General features: G+C 28.8%; 1 protein-coding gene and 1 long non-coding RNA gene across 2 annotated transcripts; one reads left to right on the top strand and one right to left on the bottom strand.

Annotated features, from left to right (window-relative positions):
* Positions 1-292: 292 nt before the first annotated feature.
* Positions 293-2,885, bottom strand: LOC107961135 (probable WRKY transcription factor 75). The gene is made up of 2 exons (XM_016897364.2): positions 2,411-2,885; positions 293-750 (listed from the first exon to the last, which is right to left on the bottom strand). Exons 1-2 carry the CDS (start codon positions 2,806-2,808, stop codon positions 555-557), a joined length of 594 nt encoding a protein of 197 aa, XP_016752853.1. The 5' UTR covers positions 2,809-2,885; the 3' UTR covers positions 293-554.
* Positions 2,886-7,023: 4,138 nt separating this feature from the next.
* LOC107961134 (uncharacterized) lies at positions 7,024-8,355 on the top strand. The gene is made up of 2 exons (XR_001701188.2): positions 7,024-7,563; positions 8,029-8,355. It is a non-coding gene; the product is annotated as an uncharacterized lncRNA (long non-coding RNA).
* The last annotated feature ends 15,228 nt before the right edge of the window (positions 8,356-23,583 follow it).

Here is a 23,583-nt window from a genome sequence, read left to right as displayed (position 1 = left end):
TTATTATATTTACTCTAATAATTTATTTATTATTGCTTTAATTATGGTTATAATTATAATTATTATTATGTTTGGTTATGCAATCATTTTTCATGAATTATTATAATTATGATTTATAATTTTATTTGACATTATATATTTACTTATTAATATATAAATGATGATAAAAAGTAAGAATTGTATAATAATTTTATGAAAAGTTGAGACTAAAAAATATTAAAGGAATTAAACTTGTTAAAATAAAACAAATTCTATAACAAGGACAATTTAATAACATGTGGTTTTAGGTAATCATACATTTCGCCAACAAACACTTGAATTTTACATTTCGGCTTACATTCTTGTAATCCTATCACGAAACGTAATCATACTTTCGTTAAACCAAATGCTCATATATGACGTTTAAAGTTTGAATTTACTTCCTATAGTTATAAGAAAAAATGTAAGAAAAAATACAGTATTATTAACTATTCCATAGGGAAGGAGTAAATCAAGATATACGAGCATGTGTTTATTTGGAAATGTAAAAAAGAAAGGGCATAGAGATACATTAGCTAAAGATGGATGGGTTTGAAAAGAGGTGTATAAACATGCATCTGACTTAAGATATGTTCAAATTTGTCGGTAGGGTTATGTATAGGATGAGTGTGTATTCCTTCGTAAGTCGTCACTACGATAGTTTGATCCTTGCTTAGTCGTTGGACTTGCTTTTTTACATTGCATCCTTGATGTGTGCACCGATAGTAGCTTCTGTACATAACAAAAATCATGCATTAATAATTTCATAATTATTTTGAACACCAGTTAATATATTACATCATATTGTAGTTTGACATCTATTGGGATTAAGAGGAATAGCTTGGTGATCAATTGGAGAAGGAACATCATTGGTTTCCTAGGTTGCATGGAATATTTTGAAGACCACTTAATTAAATAAAAATAACTAATAAAATGTAAAATAGTTGTGTTGTTCCAAAAATAAAATTGCAGGGATTTTATTATAAGGCAGTTTTAAGGAAGAAAATAACCCACTTACATAATTAGTTTATTTTTTCTAAGATAAACTCTTTCAAATTTGAATATCACATTTTCTTTAAAATATAAAAATAACAAATAAAATTTTAAATTACATCAACAATATTTATAATATGGAATTAATAAATAAAACATACTTTACTTTTATTATGATTTTTCTAAAATGAAACCAAAGCTTTTATTGAATATTTCATACATTGAATTGGTTGTAAATGATTGGAAAAATTATGGAAAAGTAAAAAGAAAAAGAAAAAAAAAAGATTAAGTTTAAAAAATATTATAGTAATAATACATATCTGAATAAAAAGGGCATCCATATTAACTAACACATAAAATGTCTAACAATGTACATTTGATTTAAGTAAATTATGCAAAAATACATTAAACTAATTCAATCAATTATATATCAAAATTAAATTATTCAAATTCAAGAGCATAAATAAATGAAGAAAACAATATGAAATATAAAATTAAAAAAAACAAATTAATTTAATAATATGACTTCATTAAAACCAGATTTATGACCAAATTGCGTCAAACCATCACTGCATCTAAGGGCTCAAAACATGTTCATGTTGTAAGATAAAATTTTCTTAAATGCAGTAAAAAGCCTTGTTTTAATTTCTTATTCTAAGTTATAAATACCTAATAACTGTTTTTATATTCATTTTTCTAACTTATCAACATCACCTACTAACTAAATTTCAATTCATAGTTATTTTGATTCTCTAAAAATCTTGTCAAATTTAGCTCTAGAATATATGTAGATGGTATTTGATATATTGATAATGTATTTTCTTTTTAATTTCACAAGCATATTTAAAAATGTTCATCTGTCTATTTTATTAAAATATTTTTTTCTTATTTTACGATATCTTCATAGGATACTTTTCAATTCCTTAACTTTACTTGTAAAAAAAATATTATCAATATACCAAATACTAAACTTATTATATATGTATGTATATATATATATGATTCAACATAACTATTAACCCTAGGCAAATACTCTAAAAAAGGTATGCATTTTCATCTTTTGTAGGTCCATTAAAAGATAATACTGGTTACGAATTTTAAAGTTGCTTTATACCTAAGACGATGATTGAACTCTTGACTACTAGTTAAGATAAGAGAGACCCTTACTGACTCATCTAACTGATAGATATTATATATCTTTTAATTACTTGAATGTGAAAAGATTTGATATGTGGATAATAATGGAGTGTCTATAATGTTTGAAAACATTTTTTCTCCAAAATATACTCTATACAAACTTTATATTATATGCATAAATATCATAATCACCCTTTGATTAATGGGGAAATGCATCATAATGGGCAAAGATAATAAGGGAGATAATATTCGTAAAGAAAACCTTGGGAATTTGTTGTTCTTAACAGCTTTTTGCCCATATTTCCTCCAGCGATATCCATCGTCAAGTATATCAACTTCACTCCTTGTTTGAAAGGCATATCTAGGCTTCCTAATCATCTTTTCCTTCTTTTTATCAGTAGCAGCTGATGATTTTAAGTGATAATCAGTTTTAGACCCAACAAAGCGCCCATTCTGATCAACAGGTTCCTTCACTTCTGCAGCTTTCTTGATGAACTTCTGATCTGTCTTCAAATCCATCAACCCATTTGGACTATTCCCATGAAAATTGTTGAAAACATGAGGATTAGTAGGTGCCATAATGTTTGTTGTCAAGGGATCATAAGCTGCTGATGATGCCGGGGAAGAGATAGGAAAGAACATCTGATATTTATTCTCCATTTAATGGAATTAAACCCTCTGCCTATATTATCAGACAAAAACACAAAAAGAATGAGAAGATCAAACAAAGTCTACAGCAAAAGAAGAGGCGGCTTAGCTTAGGTTGAAAAGGCTTTCCAAATTCGTTCAACGGATTTAATAGGGGTTAAAAGGTGTCGTAGACGGCACGGGAATTTTTTTTCCAAGATAAAAAAAATTAGTGAGCTCCATTAGCGGATTTGACTAGGAAAATTTGGGCGGCCTCATCATTAACCTCAATAACCACTCAAATTTTGCTCATTTGATTAACTTTAGTTCATTTATATATTAAAATTTGTAATTTTAGTTATGACTTCAATTTAAATTTGTTAAGTAAAATTTTATTCTTTTTAAAATTTTATTATTGTATATGTAATACTATGCCAGTTTGTTGTTTTTAGAAAATCCCCTCCAAAAAAAAAACTTTATTTTAATTTATGGAATTAATGGCTATCGTTTGATTCAAAATTAAAATATAAAAATTTAAAAAAAATATAAAGACAAAAGGTGATAAAAATGAAAAATATGGTCTAAATCTATACTTACAAATTGTATAGACCTAATAATATAATTTGAACTAACAAATTTAATTGTTATTATACGAATCAAGACTAAAATTTAAAATTGAAATATAAAAATTAAATATGTAATTTACGGGAATTTTATTTTGTTCTTTCACAAATGTAAAAAAGTTGAAGTAAGAAAAGAAAAGAGGTGATTAAAAGAATAAATTTTGTAATTTATTAGTACTTATTGGTTTTTATAAGGTGGAGCAGATTAATCAATGTTTTAATTGTTATTTTTAGGAAACTTGTTCCCGTTGTTACTAGACATTAGTTAATAATTTTAAACGGATAAAAGTGTAGTTAAAGTAGATTATTTAATTTACTTTTATTAAAATTATATCTAATGTTATATTACATAGTTCAATTACGCATGGAGTAATTATATTTTGATTGTGTGCCTCATTTTCCATGAAGGATCGTCATCAGTGATCTATTTAGTACCATTGGATTTCATTGTATAATGTTCTCGGCTTAGTAAAAGTTGTATATAAATACATTATAATTAATTTTTTTAATAAAATTGAGAATGTCTTTGAAGTCATCGGGTAAAAACGCTTACTCCCATACAACTACTTTATTGCTTATATATAATATATTAACTAAGATGGGTGAATGTACAAATTTTCACTTAAATGATAAATTGGATTATGGACATCCAGTAGTTTTGATTAGGATCTCGATTGAAGTGGCTGGATAGGATTCCCGCCAAATCAATATAGATAGATCCTAAATATATCTATATTGTTGTAAATAAATAATCAAAACAAAAGACATCTTTAAAATATGTACTTTTAGTCTGCTAGCTGCATTCTGTCATTCATTCCTCCATATATAATACATACATAATTTGCATAAATAGGGATCATAATACCATGTATCATATGGGTACATGAATCTCATAAAGCTGAGATGAGAGAAAATATAGATTAACCTTAAAAACTTCAATGCTTTATCAAATAATTACTAAATTTTCAAAACTCTATGAATCTTTGAGTAAAGATGTATATATATAGTTTTTTCAAATTGAGGTTAGATAATAGAAGATTATAAGTTTTTGGGTAAACTATATTATTAGTTATTAAATTATAGGTAAATTTTCGTTTCGATCATTTAACTAAAATAAATTATAGTTTGATCATTGAATTTTTCAAAATTATTTTTATTTTTGTCACCCAACTATTAAATGACACTTTTTTAGTTGATATAATCACAATTTTAGTCCTCAATTTTTATACTTTCTATCAAATTGACTTTGATTACATATAAAATGATAAAAAATTGTAATTTTTTAAAAAATTTAAAAAATTCTAAAAATTAAAATAAAAGTAGGTAAAATTTTTCAAAAATAGATAAAATTGTTATGAATATCTTATTAAGTAGATGTCTATCATGATCAAGATAAAGTTTTAATGTACTTTAAATACTAATAGTTATTAGAATTAGATCTCTACTTCTTTTATACTTCTTTTGTACTTCTTATGCCTATAAATAAAGACTCTGATGAAGCATTGTAATCATCCCCTTTGATCAATAAAGTATATTTTCTATTACTTTCATATTTTCTTTGCTCTTTATTCTCTCCATCTCTCTTTATTTTATAACACGTTATCAATACGATTCTTTTTTATTTTATAATACGATCACTTCAAATCTGTTGCACAAGTTGTTGTCGATTACCTTTTAGAGCTATTGCAATTTCAATCTTCAATTAAGGCCTGAGCATTATGGGTAATCATTAGATCCTTTAACCACTCAGATCTTCAGGTATATTTTACTATGATTTATTTATTATATCATATTTATTATAATTGGAGACTAATCGTGATAACATGTGTCGAAACCATTTTTATTTTGAAAAGCGCGGGGATTGACTTTAAAAATGAAACATGGAGTCGCCACCAATCTTTTTTTCAAGTTGTGATTGGGTCACTTTAAGATTGATCATTTTAATAAAGCATTTCGATTTATTAAAACAATGACTTTGGTCTACTGAATTTGAGAAAACGGGTTCGAGAGTCGATTACGTACAAGGAAGGATTAGCACCCACGTTACACCCAGAATTGATACCTAATTGATTAAATAATGTTCTTATGTCTAAAATTTAAAAAGATTTTGAAATATGGTTTCTTTGTAAACATTTGAAGAACTCGAATTGGATGTTAAAATTTTCTTGTTCTGAAAGAATAAAAATATCACATCCAGTATACTAGGACGTGACCTTTTAAACCTTTGGAACCAAAGTCAATTCTTGATTTTTAAAAATTCAGGCATTGAAAATTACAAAAGGATATTCGACTATTTGGTCCAACGAAAAACCAAAACCCAACATATTAGGGCACGATTTCTCGGATTTCCAAACATAGAACATTGCCTTGTTTTGAAGTTTAGAAAACACGGATGAGATTTAAGAGGAATATTTGATTATTTGGACAAACGGAAAATCGAAACCCAGGACGTTAGGGCACGATTTTTCAAATTTCCAAACATCAAACATTACCTTTATTTTGGGAAATTTTCAAATAAACAATTATAAATCTAGCTCAAAACGCATTAGTTTGACTTGAAATAAAATGAAATAATTAATTTTGGATCAATAAGTTGAAAATTTCAATTGTAATGTGACACTCGTGAATGAAAGGTGAAATTATAAGAACGGGACAATATACATGAATAATGTACTATACTAATGAATGAAAATAGTATAAAAAAATAAAGAACAAAATAACATACACACAATAACAATGAGCTCACATCCCATTTTGAAAAACTAACATTAATAATCAAAATAATGAAAACTAAAAAACATATCTAATCAAAGAAACCAATTAAAATAAAATATAATAAATTTCCAAATATAGATGAATAACAATTGAAATGATAATACAAAAGAATAATAAACAATATACAATAATAATATATGAAATAATATGAAAACTAAAAAACAACACGTACTATACAAAACAATATGGAAACTAGGAGTTAATATAATGTAAAACCATTCAAAAACTATTAGATATATGAAAAATTTTAAAATGAACCACACATGCTAGGGTTTGATATAATTTACATGTATAAAAATAAAAAAAAACTAATAATATATGAATAATTATTAAAATAAATGTTATGAAAGAAGAAATTTAGATCAAATTATATACAAAATATTTTAAAAAAATGAAACATATATTTAAAGTTGACAATATACATACGATAAAGAATAATTTAAATAATATATAAAAATAATAAAATATAATAAAATATGTTCTTAATGAATGAACTATATACATAATAGATTTTAACAAAAAAATATACAAATAGATTTAAAAGGAATTTATATATATAAAATAACATGGGATTAATAATGTTCATAGAATGAAACTAACTTTAACATAAACTTTCTATATATATATTAATAAAAGGGTAATTTAAATTAAATATTATAAAAAATTTTAAAACAATATAATATAAAAGAGGATCTTAAAATCATAATCTTATTATTAAAAAACAAAGTAAAATTATCAAAGCAATTCAAAATGTATGTAAAAAAAAATTTGAAAAATGAATGCCCAATGAATTAAAAGAATGATGAATTATACAAATTAAAATGAGAAAAAGAACTTAATTGAAATAAAATCAAGCTAAAAGGGGCAGTTAAAAAATAAAATAAACTGTTGAAACCGAAATAGGGACTAATGTGCAGTGTGTGCAATGTGAGAGGACTGAAAATACAAATAATCCAAATCCCCGAAACACAGCGTTTTGGTGCGGGCTAAATTGAAAAGATATGCAAATTCTAGGAAAAATTTAAAACAAAATAAAATATAAATAAGGATCAATTAAAAGTCTACGCGAAGGCGAAGGACTAGCCGCGCAAATTAACCATTCGTAGCGCCAAGACTTGGATCCGGCCTATGGATCGGGTTTGCATGCGGATCTCCCCCCTTTTACACGGCACCGTTTCAAATCTTACCCTTAAATCTTCATTCTCATTTATTTTTCTTTTAAAAAACAGCAAATCCTTTTGATTAAAAAAACAAAGTCATCAACCCATTATGCTAGGGTTTCATTTAGCATACAGCCGCCGAACCACCATCATATTTGGTGGCCGATGGTGCACAAACAGTAACCCGATCTTGCCAACGGAGGAGCCCCGACTACGCCCAAAGAAAATTGGTAAGTATATTCTTTCCCCTTCTCTTCTTTATATTTAAAAAAACTTCAAATCTCATGCTATTTTTTCAAAAAATAAAATAAAAAACAAAGCGAGATTCATAGAACGAAGAAGATTTCAACATTGTTCGACCCCTCGCCTGGACCTTCATGTTTTCGAAGTGTTTGGGCTCTCATCGGCGTCAACTCATGTGTCATTTTCTCATATTAAAAATCCCAAACAAACAAAAAGAGAAGAAATAAATCGAAAAGAAAAGAAACAAAACTTGAGATCAACTTTAAAAAACTATTCTCTGGTTGCTTTTTTAATTTTTTCTTTGTATGCGTAAACTTTACAGTACAGATGATGGCTTTTTATAGCCAAAAAAATAAGAATTAAAATTACAAAAACCGATTTTTTTTTGCTTTTTTGCTATTTTTCTATTGTATTTGGTGCTGTTACATTCTGTTATTCTTTTCTTCTCACAGGTTCGACTGTACGGAAGAGAAGGCTGTACGGAGGCGTGTGTGGTAGCCCGCTGGAGGTCCTGCAACACAAGTGACCTAGGATTCCTGCTGAAAACTTCATTGGTGTTTTGGGCTTGGAGTATTTTGGGGTGTTTGGGTTAGTTGGGTTAGACTTAGTATTTGGGCTTGGGTTAGAATTTTAGCTTAAAGGGTTTGTTTAGTTTTAATTCGGACCTACGTTAGGTTTAATGTTTAGGCTTTTAATTTAGTTTATGATTTGGGCTTGGAAGTTTGTAAAAGGACATTGGACCCATTTTGATTTATTTATTTTATGGTTTTATTTTTGTATGAGCTAGTAAAACTGTAAATAGACTTTTATTTATTGGGGTGTTTTTTGTTTTAATGATTTTACGGGCCCGGGCGAAATGGGCCTTCTACAACATGAATAGATGGATTTTGATTTGAAATCCATACATGTTTGCGATGGTGATTATGAACTAAAGAATCAATGGAGACGTTTAAAAGTCTATCCTACTAGATTTGTTGCATTCCCCGAAGTGAATGCAAACATAAATAAAATAAAATATATAATCATGAACCACTAAAAGTGGGAACATAGTAATAAATAAAAGAACAATGAGAGTTCTCAAGATAACTCTTCAAAGGGTAAAGATAACTTATGTTATCAATGTAATATAAAAGATTATTGGTCATATATGTGGTGTTTGCCCAAATATTTTGTTTCTATTAATATTCTTTGAGGAAGGATATGAGAATGTAGTAATGAATTCTATCATTATAGATAGAAAATATTTATCTTATTTGGTACTAAAACAAACAAATATTATTCCAATATTTGATAGTACAAAATTAGTCGAAAGCTCTAGAAGAGCTAATACATTAATATCTTGCGATGGTTAATCCATTGGTTTTAAAATATATTTATAATGAATCTTATATTGAGATTGTGAATGAGGAAAATATTATATTTCATATGAATTACTATTACTATAAATATCTATTTTGAAAAGATGAAAAAGAGAGGATTGGGTTATTAACTTATATTTATTTTATAATCTTTGTGATCTCCTTTTGTTATCATTCCCATTAAAGGGTTGAAAGCAAAATATTTGACTGTGAAATATCTATTTATGAGCAATGAAATATGATAATTCTATCTAAAGCTCGTTATGCTTGGATGCACCTGAAGTTGCATATTTTTTTTTTAGATATTTGAAGATTTTGATATATTTCCTGAAACGAATATTGCATATAATTGTTTGGAAATTATATTATTTTTTTGACTTAGTGACATCATAATATTCACATTGACTTAGACATTTGTAGTAGCAAATGTCACAATAGCAGTTATATGTGGATACAAAGTAAAATGAATGATAGTAAAATTTATTAATTTAGTACAATTTAGAAAATTGAAACACATGTTAAAGTAAACCAGTACTGATACAAATGCATTTACTACTTGGCGTGACTAGTTAGACCATTCTGGATCATATATGATGCGAAAATTAATTAAGTATTCATATGGATATTCATTAAAGAACCATAAGATTCTTTAATTTTAAAAAAAAAAATTCTCATATGTTACTTGTTCTCAATGAAAATTGATTATTAGAAACTCACTAGCTAAATTTGAGATTTAATGTCTTGCATTTCTGAAACAAATATGGGTCCATTCATCCACCATGTGGATGATTTTAATATTATATGATTTTGGTAGATACGTCTACAAAATAATCACATATGTGTTGTCAATTTGCAACATGTCGTTTGCAAGATTGCTTTTTTAAATAATTAATATCAAATCATGCAATTAAGACAATTTATCTTGATAATATTGACGAGTTTATATTTCAATCTTTTATTGATTGAGTTTGAAAAACTTTTGTAAAATTTTGCGCATAATGATTTAGAGAATTATTGATTAAACACCTTTGATTAATGTCTAAACCATTACTTATGAGAAGTAAACTTCCTATTTCAACATGAGATTATGTTGATTTACGTGTTGTACACATCAAGCTAATAAGTTATAAATACTCCCCATTACAATTGGTTTTTGTTCAAGAGCTAAATATTTCTCATCTTTGAATTTTTTTTATGTACGTATATATTTCAATTGCTCCACACAATGCACAAAGATGAGTGAATCCTCAAAAAAAGTTGGGAATGTATATTAATTACAAGTTTCTTTATATTATTAGATGTTTTGAATGTATTCGAGATTCAATTATAACATGATTTGTGATTACGATTTTGATTCAATAGTTTTCTTGACAATAGGGGGAAAGAAATAATAACTTGTAATGAGTTAGGAGGAGAGTAATTTGAACCAGCAGTTCAATAAGGATAACTCATTATAAATTAATTTTTAGATGTATTTACAAACTTAATGAGAATAACCAAGTGTTATATACCATCTAATATTTTAATTTTAATCAAAGCCCCAGTAGGACAATCAGTTAGAGTAAATAATAGATTGATCAGTTCCAAAGATGAAAATTCTTTTAAATGGTCATATAGTGGAGGTGAGTGCTCTATAAGAGACCCAAGACATAACTAATAAGTAAAACTCCAGAAGAGATTCAGATACCTGAAATTGAATTTTAAAATAATGAAAATAAGAGATCTCGATAAGTTATGTCAATTCGAGAAAATGTTGAACCAAATAATAAAAGTGGTCGACAATGATTTTGCATGCAATATTATTATTGAAATAATGAAATAAAAGGAGGATGTTGAATAAATTTATTGAGAAAGATAGATATGAAATAAATTGATCAAAATAGAAAGACGCAACTCAAGTACAATTAAATTCATGGAGTTTTTGGACTAGTGGTCCAAATATCTAAAGTATAAAGCCAGTGAAGGTGAAAATGAAGTAGTTTTGCAAAAGCGAAATAAAAATATGAAGTTTTTGTCTAAATACTGGCATTGATTATGAAAAGATGTAATATTATTTTGTAGTGGATGCAATAACCTTTAGACATATTATTTTGACAATTTATAAAAGATTTAACTTGCATCTAATGGTTGTCATTACAACTTTTATGAATCACTATATTGTAAAGTTTATATTAAAATCCTTGAAGGATTTAGAATGCTAGAAGCATATTGAAATTCTCGGGAAATTGTTCATTTATATGAATTGAAATAATTAAACATATGTGGTAAATTTGACTTAGTCAGTAGTAGTTGAAAGGGGATTATAAAATGATCCAAAATACCTATTTGTATTCTTATAGAAGGATCATGATTAAAGTTTGCTATGATTATTGTTGAAACTCCTGAAGAAATCAAAATATATTTCCCCAAATTTCCCTCACTCATGACTTTTAAAAGAATAGTAATATAAATAATTAGCAAATACATTCAAATAGTCATTTGAAAAAATAGTATTCAAGATTGAATACGTAGAATACGAGAAAATATGTGATGTTTTCATGAGGGGGAGTAAATATGCGTTGTATTCTTTTTCCCTTAACTGAGGTTTTGTCCCATTAGGTTTTCTTGGTAAGGTTTTTAATGAGGCAACATATTATGCGTATTATAGATTGTGTACTCTTTTACTTTCATTAGGTTTTTATCCCACAGAGTTTTTTCTAATAAGGTTTTAACAAGGCACATTATCTACTAATGGACATTCAAGGGGGAGTGTTATAAAGATCTTATTAAGTGGATGTTCATCATGATCAAGATAAAGTTTTAATGTACTTTAAATATTAATAGTTATTAGAATTAGATCTCTACTTCTTAAATACTTCTTATGCCTATAAATAGAGATTATGATGAAGCATTGTAATCGTCCCTTTTGATTAATAAAGTACATTCTCTATTGCTTTCATATTTTCTTTGTTCTTTATTCTCTCTATCTCTCTTTATTTTATAACAAAAATGAGAAAATAGAGAAAATTAGTTTTGAACTCTCTTAATTTTCTCTCTTTATTATCTATATAGGAATATCCCATACCTATTCTATAAAATATAGAAAAAAATAAAAAAATATTAAGCAAAATGATTAGGTTTGTATTTTTTTTACCTCTTTTGTTTGTTGACATAGATTTTTTGTTATATAAAAAAAAGAAAATTTAAGAATATAATGCGTGTAGAAACACTTTAGATAAATATATTTAATCTTATTATCTATGTAGCCTCCTTTGATTTGTGAAATGTGCGCTACATTATCCTCATGCAATATGATTGGTTTGTCATTTCTCAAAAGCAATCCACATGCTTTTCTAATAGGTTGAATCATAGTCCTTAACACTACTTGTTTCATTAAAAGCCAATACTTTTGCATAATTTGATAAGGTAGCAATGATTATTTGATTTATAGTTTACCATGAGAGAACAATATCACAATATGTGAAGATGTAGTTGGTTTAAGAATGATCAGAAAGGTATCCTGCATTAGCAAACCTCGTTAATTCCAATTTTACTCCATTTAGGAAAAACAACCCATATCAAATTTTCCATAGAGAATATGTTTTACACCATTTCGATGTCTTTGTGTTAGTGTATAACTAAACCTTGTAAGTAAGTAGTTGTTCTACTTCATTTAAATCTAATTCATTTTAGATTAGAAATAAATTTTATATTTTTATAAATATATGTTTTTAATTTCAAAATGATAATATAAAAAGTAGATATTTTATATTTTTTTTAAAATATAATAGTTGTCCAAGTGTATTCTCAATGTAAAATAGCTTTTGAATTTATATATATATATAGATATATATGTATTAAGAATATTTTTTATTAGAGCTTTCCACATGTCATTATTTGAGGTTGTCTTGTATCATCATTTAATTGGTTGCCAATGCTACATCATCAAATTATAATCGCGTTATTATAGAAGCATCAAAATATGCGACGGAATAGAAATTTAAGTACTAATTAGATCCCAAAAAACATAGATATCAACCAATAAATACAAGTGGCCAAGTTGAGAGAATATACGTTAACCTTAAAAATTTCAATGCTTTATCAAATAATTACTAAACTTTTAAAACTCTATGAGTCTTTGAGTAAAGATATATATATATATATAGTCTTTTCAAAAATTTTAAACTTTTATGGGTAAATAGTTATTAAATTATAAGTAAATTCTTGTTTCGATTATTTAACTAAAAAAAGTTATAATTTGATCATTGAATTTTTTTAAATTGTGTTTTTTTTTCTCACCCAACTATTAAATGACACTTTTTTAGTTGATATAATCACAATTTTACTCCTTAATTTTTATACTTTCTATCAAATTGACGTTCATTATATATAAAATGATAAAAAAATTGTCATTTTTTTTAAATTTAGAAAATTCTAAAAATTAAATAAAAGTAAGTAAAATTTTTCAAAAATAGATAAAATGAGAAAATAGAGAAAATTAGTTTTGAACTCTTCTAATTTTCTCTCTGTATTATTTATATGAAAATATCCAATACCTATTCTCTAAAATATAGAAAACAGAATAAAAATATTAAGCAAAATGATTAGTTTTGTATTCTTTTACTTCTTTTGTTTCTTGAAATAGATTTTTTGTTATAAGGAAAGAAAATTTTGTAATATAATTTGTTTTTATAGTATGAGTTTTGGAAAATATTTTAAATTAGTTAAAATTTTGAATTGAGTCGAAAAATAATTATGGTATATTTTGTATTTTTTTTGCTAAAAAAATGACATTAGAATTAATTTCACAAACTTCTATAACATTAGTTGAAGATATTACAATTTGGTTTCAAGAAATATTGAGGAAGCATGCAATGATCTAGCTTTTCTTTTTCTAATTTTGTTTTGTTTTTAAGTTGTTATTAGATTCTATTGAACGATATTTTTTTTTATTTCTCATGCATATTAGTTTTTCAATGACAATATTTTTGAGATTTTATTTTTCTCTAATTTTTATATAAAATTTTCTATTTTTAAATATTTTTGAGTTTTTTTTATAATTTTTATATAGAATCAAGATCAAATTAAAAGAAAATATAAAAAGTTAAGGACTAAAACTATTATTATACCAACTAGAAAAGTGTCACTTAACAATCGAGTAACAAAAAATAATTTTGAAAACTTTATTGATCAAATTGTAGTTTTTTTAATTAAGTGACCAAGATAAAAATTTATTCATAGTTTAATTTCTAATGATGTAGTTTACCCTAAATTTATTTATATAGTTTGAGAAAAAAAACCATGCACACAAGTAAAAAAAAGAAGCATCTTTGGCAAATTTTTTTTTTGGCTTAATGCTTGAGTTTGATATTTTTTTATGTGATACTTATAGTTTTTTTTGGTTCAAAGTAGTATTTGTATTTGAAAAAAGTTATATATTTTGTATCTTAAAATAATGTTAAATTGATTCAAGTTTTAGGATTTATTTGATAAAATTTAATCGCTAAAACCACTAGATTTCAATTTTTATGATTTTGTTAATAAAATAATTTTAATTTTAATTTTAATTGAAAATTTGTTTAATTTTATGTTTAATTTGTTAAATACAATTTGATGACTGTCCTTTTCAAGCTAAATTGATTCTAGTTTTTTTATAAGAATTGGATGAAAGTTAATTATTAGTATTATTAGTTAATTATAATTTTTCATCAAATTAACTAATCTTGAAACTCAATTTAAACATGACCATTATTTTGAGTGAAAAAATGTATAATTTTTTCAACTAAAAATATCATATTGGAGAAAAAAAAAACATAAATATCACATTAAAAATACAAACTCAAAGATGTTTTTTTTTTCAAAAGAGAAATTACTTATCGATAATGTAAGAGATGATAAGCCAAGGGAAACGAGTAACACTCAAAACAAGTCTATTGACATTTTTTTAAAAAAATAATTACTAAAAAATCCTAAAAATAATTATTTAATAATTATAAAAAAATAATTTTTTAAATATAATTATTTAAAAATCACATCTAGATGAGCCTAGACAAATGGTTCTCCAAGTTCATTTGAATTTGGGCAACTTCTTGTCCAAGTAATCATAAATATGTTTTTTAGATAATTACTAAAAAATTTAAAAAATTATGAAAATTATTGATAATTATAAGAAGTTATAAAAATTATTAATTTTTTAAAAATATTAAAAATGTTTAAATAATTAATTTTAAAAATTATTTAATTTGTAGGATTTTTTTTTATTTTAAAAATATTTGTTGATGTTGCATCATGATGTACACGTGGCATCCATGTGTCTCCATATAAGTGGCATGTCAACCATTTAACCAAAAAATTAATGGTCAAACTTGGTCAACATTAACGGAGAGGATTAGTTAATTAGTTTTTCATCTTTAAGGGCTTAACTGGGGACTAAATTTTGTTGAGGGTGTTGCTACTTTAAGGCCTTAGAAATAGTTTAGAAACGATTTGGGACTAAATTGAAAATATTTAGAATTTCATGACAAAAGATAGAAAAAATTATACTACAGGGGTCACACGGCCGTGTTACTCTTGAAATGCAACCTTCTAAAAACTACAGGGGACACATGGCTGTGTCACGTGACACACGCTCATGTCTTAGACCGTGTAGACAAGAAATAGGCCAATTTCAAGCCATTCCTTTTACTCATTTCAATCTTACACCTACAAGACTTTTGCACATACAATCAAGCTTTCAAACATACCAAAGCATGCATATTAAGACCAATTCAATAGGTCATTTATTCATACAACCAGTATGCCAAAAGACACCTTAAACATAACCATCAAATCAACCTAAACATGTGCACATTTATCATTTATCAACTATTTTGTTTCAATACCAAAACATATCGCAATTGATACATATCAACCATACCATATTAGATTCATGCCATATCAAAATAACCTTACCATTAAGACCACCTAAATGCATAAACCAACCATTTCCAAATAGTACCAAATAACCAACATTTATATACCATATTTACATTATGCAGATCTAGTTCAAAACCTTTCCAAAGTAAACTATATATTAACCATGTTTAGATCAATTATTCACATACCATTTTGGCCATTTAAAGATACAATTTTGGTCATTTCAAAACATGCATCAAATTGACCATAATAACCACAACCAACAAGATACCAATAGTATCTTAAGTACTTCAAATCCAAGGCAACATTTCATGCCATAATTATTAACCAAAATGACATAAACATGCCAAACTCATCAATTAAACATTAGACATAGTCCACCTATACATGCCATTATAACCACGACCAAAGTATCAAAATCTATTGATAAAATCGATGATAGTGTGATGGATCTCCGACTAGCTTCCAACTCGGTCGAGCTTCCGATAATTTTAAAGTAAAGGAAAATAACTACGTAAGCATTGAATGCTTAGTAAACTCGTATAAACTTTAAGCATAAGGATTCATAAACAAATGAGTAAGTTCATTAATGTCACATATATTTATCATTCATAATATGATAGGATTTTATGAGACTTAATAGGTAATCATCAACTTTCTATAAGATTATACACTTTTCAATCTAATTTCTTTTCATCCCGTTCCCAATGCTTATCATAAGCCTAAACAACATTATCAAATCCGGACTTAGTGTATTTATCCATGATATAGATAAATTCATCCATAGCATACGTAAACTTCTCATATATAGTACATCATTCAAACTCATTACTCCCTTTTCATAAAATTTCATTTCAACTATGAATTTACCATTTCATTACCTTTCCTCACCCGTTTCATATGCATAACACACAAGATATGCACATAATATCAACCATGACTACAAACTAGTGCATTTAAACATAGCTCATTTGGAATCAACTACATAATCAACCATTGCATAAGAAATTACATGGTTTGATTTATTTCACCTTTTCATGGACATAAGCACGTTACCAATTGAGCACATACTATTTTAATGTATTTTATTAAGATTAAACTTGATATAATTCAATCATAAACTTAGCACAAGCCTAAGCACCAACAAAAACACATGTTAGCATAATTGAATATAATTCATGTGAACTTAACATAGATAATCATTATACTTGAGCATGATCCAATTGGATTTATCATCCTTCACTACATATCATGTTTTCCATGTATCATCATTTCAATAAGTTTCATACACACATGTCTTGGTTCGTATTGAACACTTACAATTTCATTTGCATAACACAAAAGACATAAACATAACATTTACCATATTTACAAGCTAGTGATTAAACAAATAACTTAGCAATATCATTGTAACCAGCCCAATTTGCCCAGGCCCATATAGAAATAAAAAATTTTAATAAACAATCCAAATGTCCAAAACAACAGACCTGAATTACAAAGCCTGATGGCCCAACAACAAAACAGGCCCAAATGGCCCAAAAATTTAACATTTTCAGATACTCTAGGCTTTCCTCTTGCGCCGTTTCTGCAGCCTCCAACGCCACCACCACCGCATGCCACGCCAACCTCCGCACCCTCTATAGCTGGCCTCTGTACCTGCACGGACACAAAACAACAACAATAGAAAATAGCAGCACAAAAGAACAAAAAAACAAAAAAGAAAATGGTTGTATTTATTCGGCTATAAAAAGCCACAAACATTTTTGTATTTTTTTTAAGCACAATAGAGAAATCAAAACAAAAATTTCTACGAGATGGTTTTCTCTATTTCTGTTTCTATTTTTCATCTTTTTTTGTTTTTTTTCTCTAAAGAAAAACGAAATATAAAAAAATCTTACCTTTCTTGCGTGTGCACCCCCATGGGAGGCTGAGATTCGTCGTTTCTGATGAAAAATGATGTTTTTTAGGTCCGAGAAGTAAAAAAACCTAAAAAATGGGACTTTTTGTCTTCCGGCCACTACGGACGGTGGCGCTGTCGCCGATGATCGGTGGCCACCATGGTGGTTCGACGACTGGAGCATGGCTGGCTATGGGGGTTTTTGAAAGAGAGAGGAGAGAGGTTTTTTAAATGGGTTTCAGTTTTTTTAAACTAAGATAGAAATTAGGGTTTAAAAAAATTTGGTTTATATAAGCAAGGTTAAACAACATTGTTTTGACCAGTGTGCATAGGTCCCAAAACGACATCATTTTGGCCTTCAACCCGCGTTTTCACCAAACCCAATTAAAGGATCCGCGAGTTTTCTTTAGAATGGGCTATTTATGTAGTCAGTCCTCTCGCTTTCTCGCTCATTTTCAATCAAATTATTTTCTTTTCTTTTACTTTTTAATTTTTCCCCATGACTTTTGACTTTGATTCATTTAGGTCCGCATAGAAACGATGCTTTTTGAGGACTTGGGATATTTGCCCAGTCAGTCCCTCTCTTTTTCGCGTGCGTTTATTTGGATCTTTATTTGTGTTTCATCAATTTTTGCATTTTGTAATTTGTACCCCATATTTGTTTCTAATTGCAATTTAATCTTTAACCTTTTATAACTTCAATTTATTTTATTTTTATTTTTATTTAAAAAAATTGTTTATTTAATATTTCATTTAATACTTTACTTATTTATTTATTTCTTCAACCCTTTTTTATGATTAAAATTCATTTATCATTTATTATTTTTTATTGGTTTGTTTATTTTTATTCTTGCCCTTATTATTGTTATTTTTTCTTTTATTTTTATTTTTTTATTCATCACTTTACTTTCAATTTTTTAAATCATTCATTCATTCATTCATTCATTCATTATTATTATTATTATTATTATTATTGTCATTTTCATTATTGTTATTATTATTCCTGCATATTAACATTATGATTTATTAATGTCAATGCTATATATTTTATGTCTTGTTACGTATGTCATGCCGTTATTACTCCAAATTTATGTTGCACTATCGTTATTCGCTAGGTATGATCCTTTTTTTACGTTTTAATCGTTTTTATGCTGCAATCGAATAAACTAAACATATCGTTTCAAAAGTTACATTAATTTTTACACAAATTCGTAAAAAAGGAAAAATTTAAAAAAATAGGCAATGTTTTGCATTTTAGAAATTCGAGAAAACGTACTCTAACTTACGGGGTTTTGCCTTTCTCATTAAACCTAAATAGCCAAATATCCTTTTAAGATTAAAATACATGAATTTTAAACACAAATGAAGGCAATATTCTCTATTTAGAAACTCGAGAAAATCATGCCCTAAGTTATGGGGTTTCAATTTTTTCTCGTTGGATCTAAATAATTGAATATCCTTCTGAATTAAAAGCATAAGATTTCAAATAAAAATAAAGGCAAGTTTAATTTCGAGAGTTCAAATATCATGTCCTAACTTACGGGATGTGACATTTTGTTATCTCGAGACGGGAGGGCCTTTGATTCTCGTTTTATTTATTCAAGCATTTTTTCAACATTAGTAAAAAAAGGAAAAGATCGTATTTTAAATTTTTTCGGGTTTTCAACTTTCGACGTTAAGACATTAATTAATCAATTAGGTACCAATTTTGGGCGTTACGAGGGTGCTAATCCTTCCTCGTGCATAACCGAATCCTAAACCCGTTTTCTCGAATTTCGTAGACCAAAATTTTTGTTTTAGTAAATCAAGACGTTTTATTAAAACGATCAATCAGAAGGTGACCCAATCACACCTCATAAAAAAAGATTGGTGGCGACTCCCATTTTCATTTTCAAAATAAAAAAAATGGTTTTGACAACTTGGTGATTCCATTGGGGACTGAATAAGAGAGTCAAGTCGCGATTTGATTAATTCTTATCTTATTGGTCGAAAATTGACAATTCAATTTAAAATTACGATCCTTTCATTGCATTTCATCCGTCATTTTTGTGATCTTTGCTTTATTGGTTCGAGTCTTGGAATGTTTCCGCATATTGCATTGCATGACCGTCCGATCTTACCCTTTTAAGTGAGAGTGAGATGCTAATCCTTCGTGAGGTCTTTACCTCTGTATAGGATAGTGGTTCGCTTTCGGGATACATCCGTACCTATGTCTTCGTGAGATTTTCATCTCCGTACAACCATAAGGAAATGTATTCCTCTGAACTGAACTTGGTCCATATGAACCTATAATGGGTGAGGATCGAGGAATCTGCCAATTCAGGTACCTTTCTTTAGAACTGAACTAGGTATAGTGAGCCATAAGAGCCCGCCCTAGGTAGAGCCGTACCGAACCATTAGCGGTTACCCAAATAGGCTCTTTATTATTTCTTGCTTACTTTAAATTTTTAGTTTTGTATAACATGTACTGACTTATTTTGTTTTGTTTTGATTGTAATTGCATGACATTTCCATCATAAAAAGTGTCGATTCACATTCGATTGCTAAATAGAGAGCTTGCCATGGAAAACGAATTTCTTGATAAATTGGAGGATAATGCTGCCATCTGAATATTAATGCGGCCGTTCGAAAATGGTCCGAGTAAACACAATGATAGAAGGGTGATAGTCCGACGGAGGAGTACACAACTTTGCTTCGTTGGCTGAGGATTCAAGTCGATAAAGATTATTTGAAAAGTCATTAACGAAGCTAACAACCATCACTGGGATGAGTGAGCAATAGGTTGCTGCGTAGATCAAGCAAAAAAGAGCTAGTAGAGGCATCCATTGGAAATTCGCGAGATCTGATCTTAACATCTGGATGTGAAGAAAAAGATCGATGTCTTCACTTTGAATATTAGGGTAATGTTGTATATGTAATCCATTTTATGTAAAGAATTTTGTTTTCTAGTAAAGTTATTCTAAATGGAATTGAATTAGAGCCGACGCCTCTTTTTGCATTCATCCTATGCATTTGCATTACATTGCATCTATGCATTAGATTTTAGAAAAAAGACTCCAATTAATTAAAAATTATTTCAATTAATCTGGAAACTAACAAAAGTCTATCAACTAAGCATCGTTACGGTACTCGCGCCAAAACTAAAGTAATAGACCAAAGATTGGAAAGAATAGAACAGATTCAAAGAGAAATGCAAGATTAGTTGCAAATACAGATGCAAGAACAATTGGCCAAAATTCAACAAGACATGAGAGATTAAATGCTAGAATCCCAAAAGAATATGATGAACCAGTTAACCCAGTTGCTAACTGGAGGGCTAGAAAAAGGAAAGAACCCTATGGTCAATTCCGGGGACGATAACGAGGACCCTGCTTATCCTCCATGCTTTACCCCAACAAACACCCAAGTACAACCAAACACATATCCACAAAAGGTGTCCGTTAACATCAGGCCCCAATATCAAACAGGTACCCCAGCACCAATAAGCTTCCCGATGGGTTTAAGCTCTAACCCAGGAAGCAATCCAACAACTCCCGTTGTCCCCGATCTTGATGATATATCAGAAATAGAAAAGGCGTGAGTGGAGCTCCTGAAATAATTTAAAGACCAATGTAGATGGTTTGAAGAAAAATTCAAAGTAATGGAAAACATTGATTATCATTGTGGAATCAATGCTAAGGATTTGAGCTTGGTTCCTTACCTAGTACTTCCCCTCCAAGTTCAAAACTCCAGAGTTAGAAAAGTATAACGGGACTAGCTGTCCCGAAGTTCACATCACCATGTTCTGCAGATGAAATGACTGGGTATGTCAATACTGATCAACTATTGATTCACTGCTTCCAAGACAGTCTGGCTGGGGCAACATCCAATTGGTACAACCAATTGAGCCTTACCAAGATCAATTCGTGGAAGGACCTAGCACAAGCTTTTATGAAGCAATATAGCCATGTGACAGATATGACCCCTGACAGAATCAAGTTGCAAAACATGGAGAAGAAACAAAATGAGAGCTTCAGGCAATATGCCCAAAGATGAAGAGAGGTGGCAACACAAGTCCAGCCACCTCTTTTGGAGAAAGAAACCACAATGCTTTTCATCAATACTTTAAAGGCCCCATTCATCAATTATATGTTGGGAAGTGCCACTAAAAGCTTCTCGAATATAGTGATGTCCGACGAAATGATTAAAAACACAGTGAGGTGTGGTAAGACAGATGTAGAGGAAAGCACCAAAATATCAACCCTAAGGAAAAGGGAGAATGAAGTGAATAACACAAGCATGCATAACAAGGGTTATTCAAAACCAATCAATGTGAGCTAGCTAAAGACAGTAACCACTTGCCATCAGGGTCCCCTAAGACAAGAATCCAACACAAGGACAAGTAGAAAGGCTCTAGTTCACACCTATACCAATAATGTATAAGGACCTGTATCAAAGCCTATTTGATGCACACATAGTATCCCCTTTCTACCTAAAACTGATACAACCTCCATTTCCCAAATGGTACGACGCAAATGCTCAATGCGAATACCATGCAGGGATCACTGGGCATTCAATTGAAAATTGCAGCACTTTTAAAAAGTAGATCGAAAGATTCATAAAGATGGGAATTGTAAAGTTCGACGACCCATCAGGACCAAATGTGGTAGGAAACCTGTTACCCAATCATGTTGACCAAGGGGTAAACAGGATAAATGAAGGTGAGAGTAAGAAAATCAAATGTGATGTTGCGGAAGTTAAAATCCATCTAAGGTGGGTTTGGAAAGAGATGGTAGAAAGGGGATTAATCGTACCAGATTCAGAGGAGAGATTTGAAAGGATGAGGAACTATTGTGAGTTCCATAATGGAGGGGGCATGAGATCCAAGAATGCATCGAGTTTAGGGCCCTAGTGCAAGACCTGATGGATAATAAAGAAATTAAATTTTATGAAAAGATCAAAGTCTCAAAAGGAATGTTGGAAAATCTGGACATCAACGCTATATCTGAAGAAGGAACTAGAGAAGAGAATTTGTCGAGCATTTACCCTTATGCACCTGGAAGTGTTCTGAACAATTGGACTAAAGATTCCTGTATTTTTTAGAGCTAATTCAGAGTAATGTTCAAAACATACTTATTGCTCTAAGCCTAAGTGTAATAAGAATCATTTTGTGAAATAGGCTTATGTCCAAAATCTTTATTTCAATAAAATGCATCTTTGCTATCATTTTGAGCAATTCTTTTATTCTTTCCATTTCATTCATAATCATACTACACAGATAATTTTTCTTAGGTTCTTTTGTTCTTTGGACTTTCTTTCAAATATTCTTTTATTCTTCATTCATTATCATACCATACAAATAATTATTCTTAGATTCTTTTGTTCTTTGGATCTTCCTTCATCCCTATAACAGGTTTTTAGATATCAATGATATGAGCGACGCTGCTAATACCTCAGAGTCTCCTTTTGAGCAAGATATGTGTATGGAGAATTCTCAGGATTTTGAAAATGATCGAGATTGTGACTGTAATAGCCAATTTCAGCCTAGGTCCATAAAATAATAAAACCCCAAATAAAAAAGGGGTCCAATGTCCATTTACATAATAATCCCAGGCCTAAAACTACCTGAGCCCAAATTTTAAAACCCTAATAGCCCATTTGCTTAAAAGATTTCAGCAGCAAACCCTAGCTCCCATCTTGTCAGCCGCCGCTTCTCACCAATGGCCAACCATTGGCCACCTTGTGCACTACCACCACCACTCCCCACGCACGTCACATGCCTCCACGCACGCGTCTGGTCGCCCATTTCACCTGCAAAACGAGACAAGCACGCGAAGATAGAGAGGCCACAAGAGCAAAAATCGAAAAAGCGGAGAAAT

The sequence above is a fragment of the Gossypium hirsutum genome, chromosome A05 (assembly GCF_007990345.1).
Source record: "Gossypium hirsutum isolate 1008001.06 chromosome A05, Gossypium_hirsutum_v2.1, whole genome shotgun sequence".
Taxonomy (NCBI): domain Eukaryota; kingdom Viridiplantae; phylum Streptophyta; class Magnoliopsida; order Malvales; family Malvaceae; genus Gossypium; species Gossypium hirsutum.
This window is presented reverse-complemented; position numbering and strand designations above follow the sequence as displayed.

Coding starts and splice junctions, on each gene's coding strand:
- LOC107961135 (XM_016897364.2), bottom strand. CDS start 2,808: ATGGAGAATAAATATCAGATGTTCTTTCCTATCTCTTCCCCGGCATCA. Junction 751..2,410: donor AAGAACAACAAATTCCCAAG/GTTTTCTTTACG, acceptor TGTTATGTACAG/AAGCTACTATCGGTGCACAC.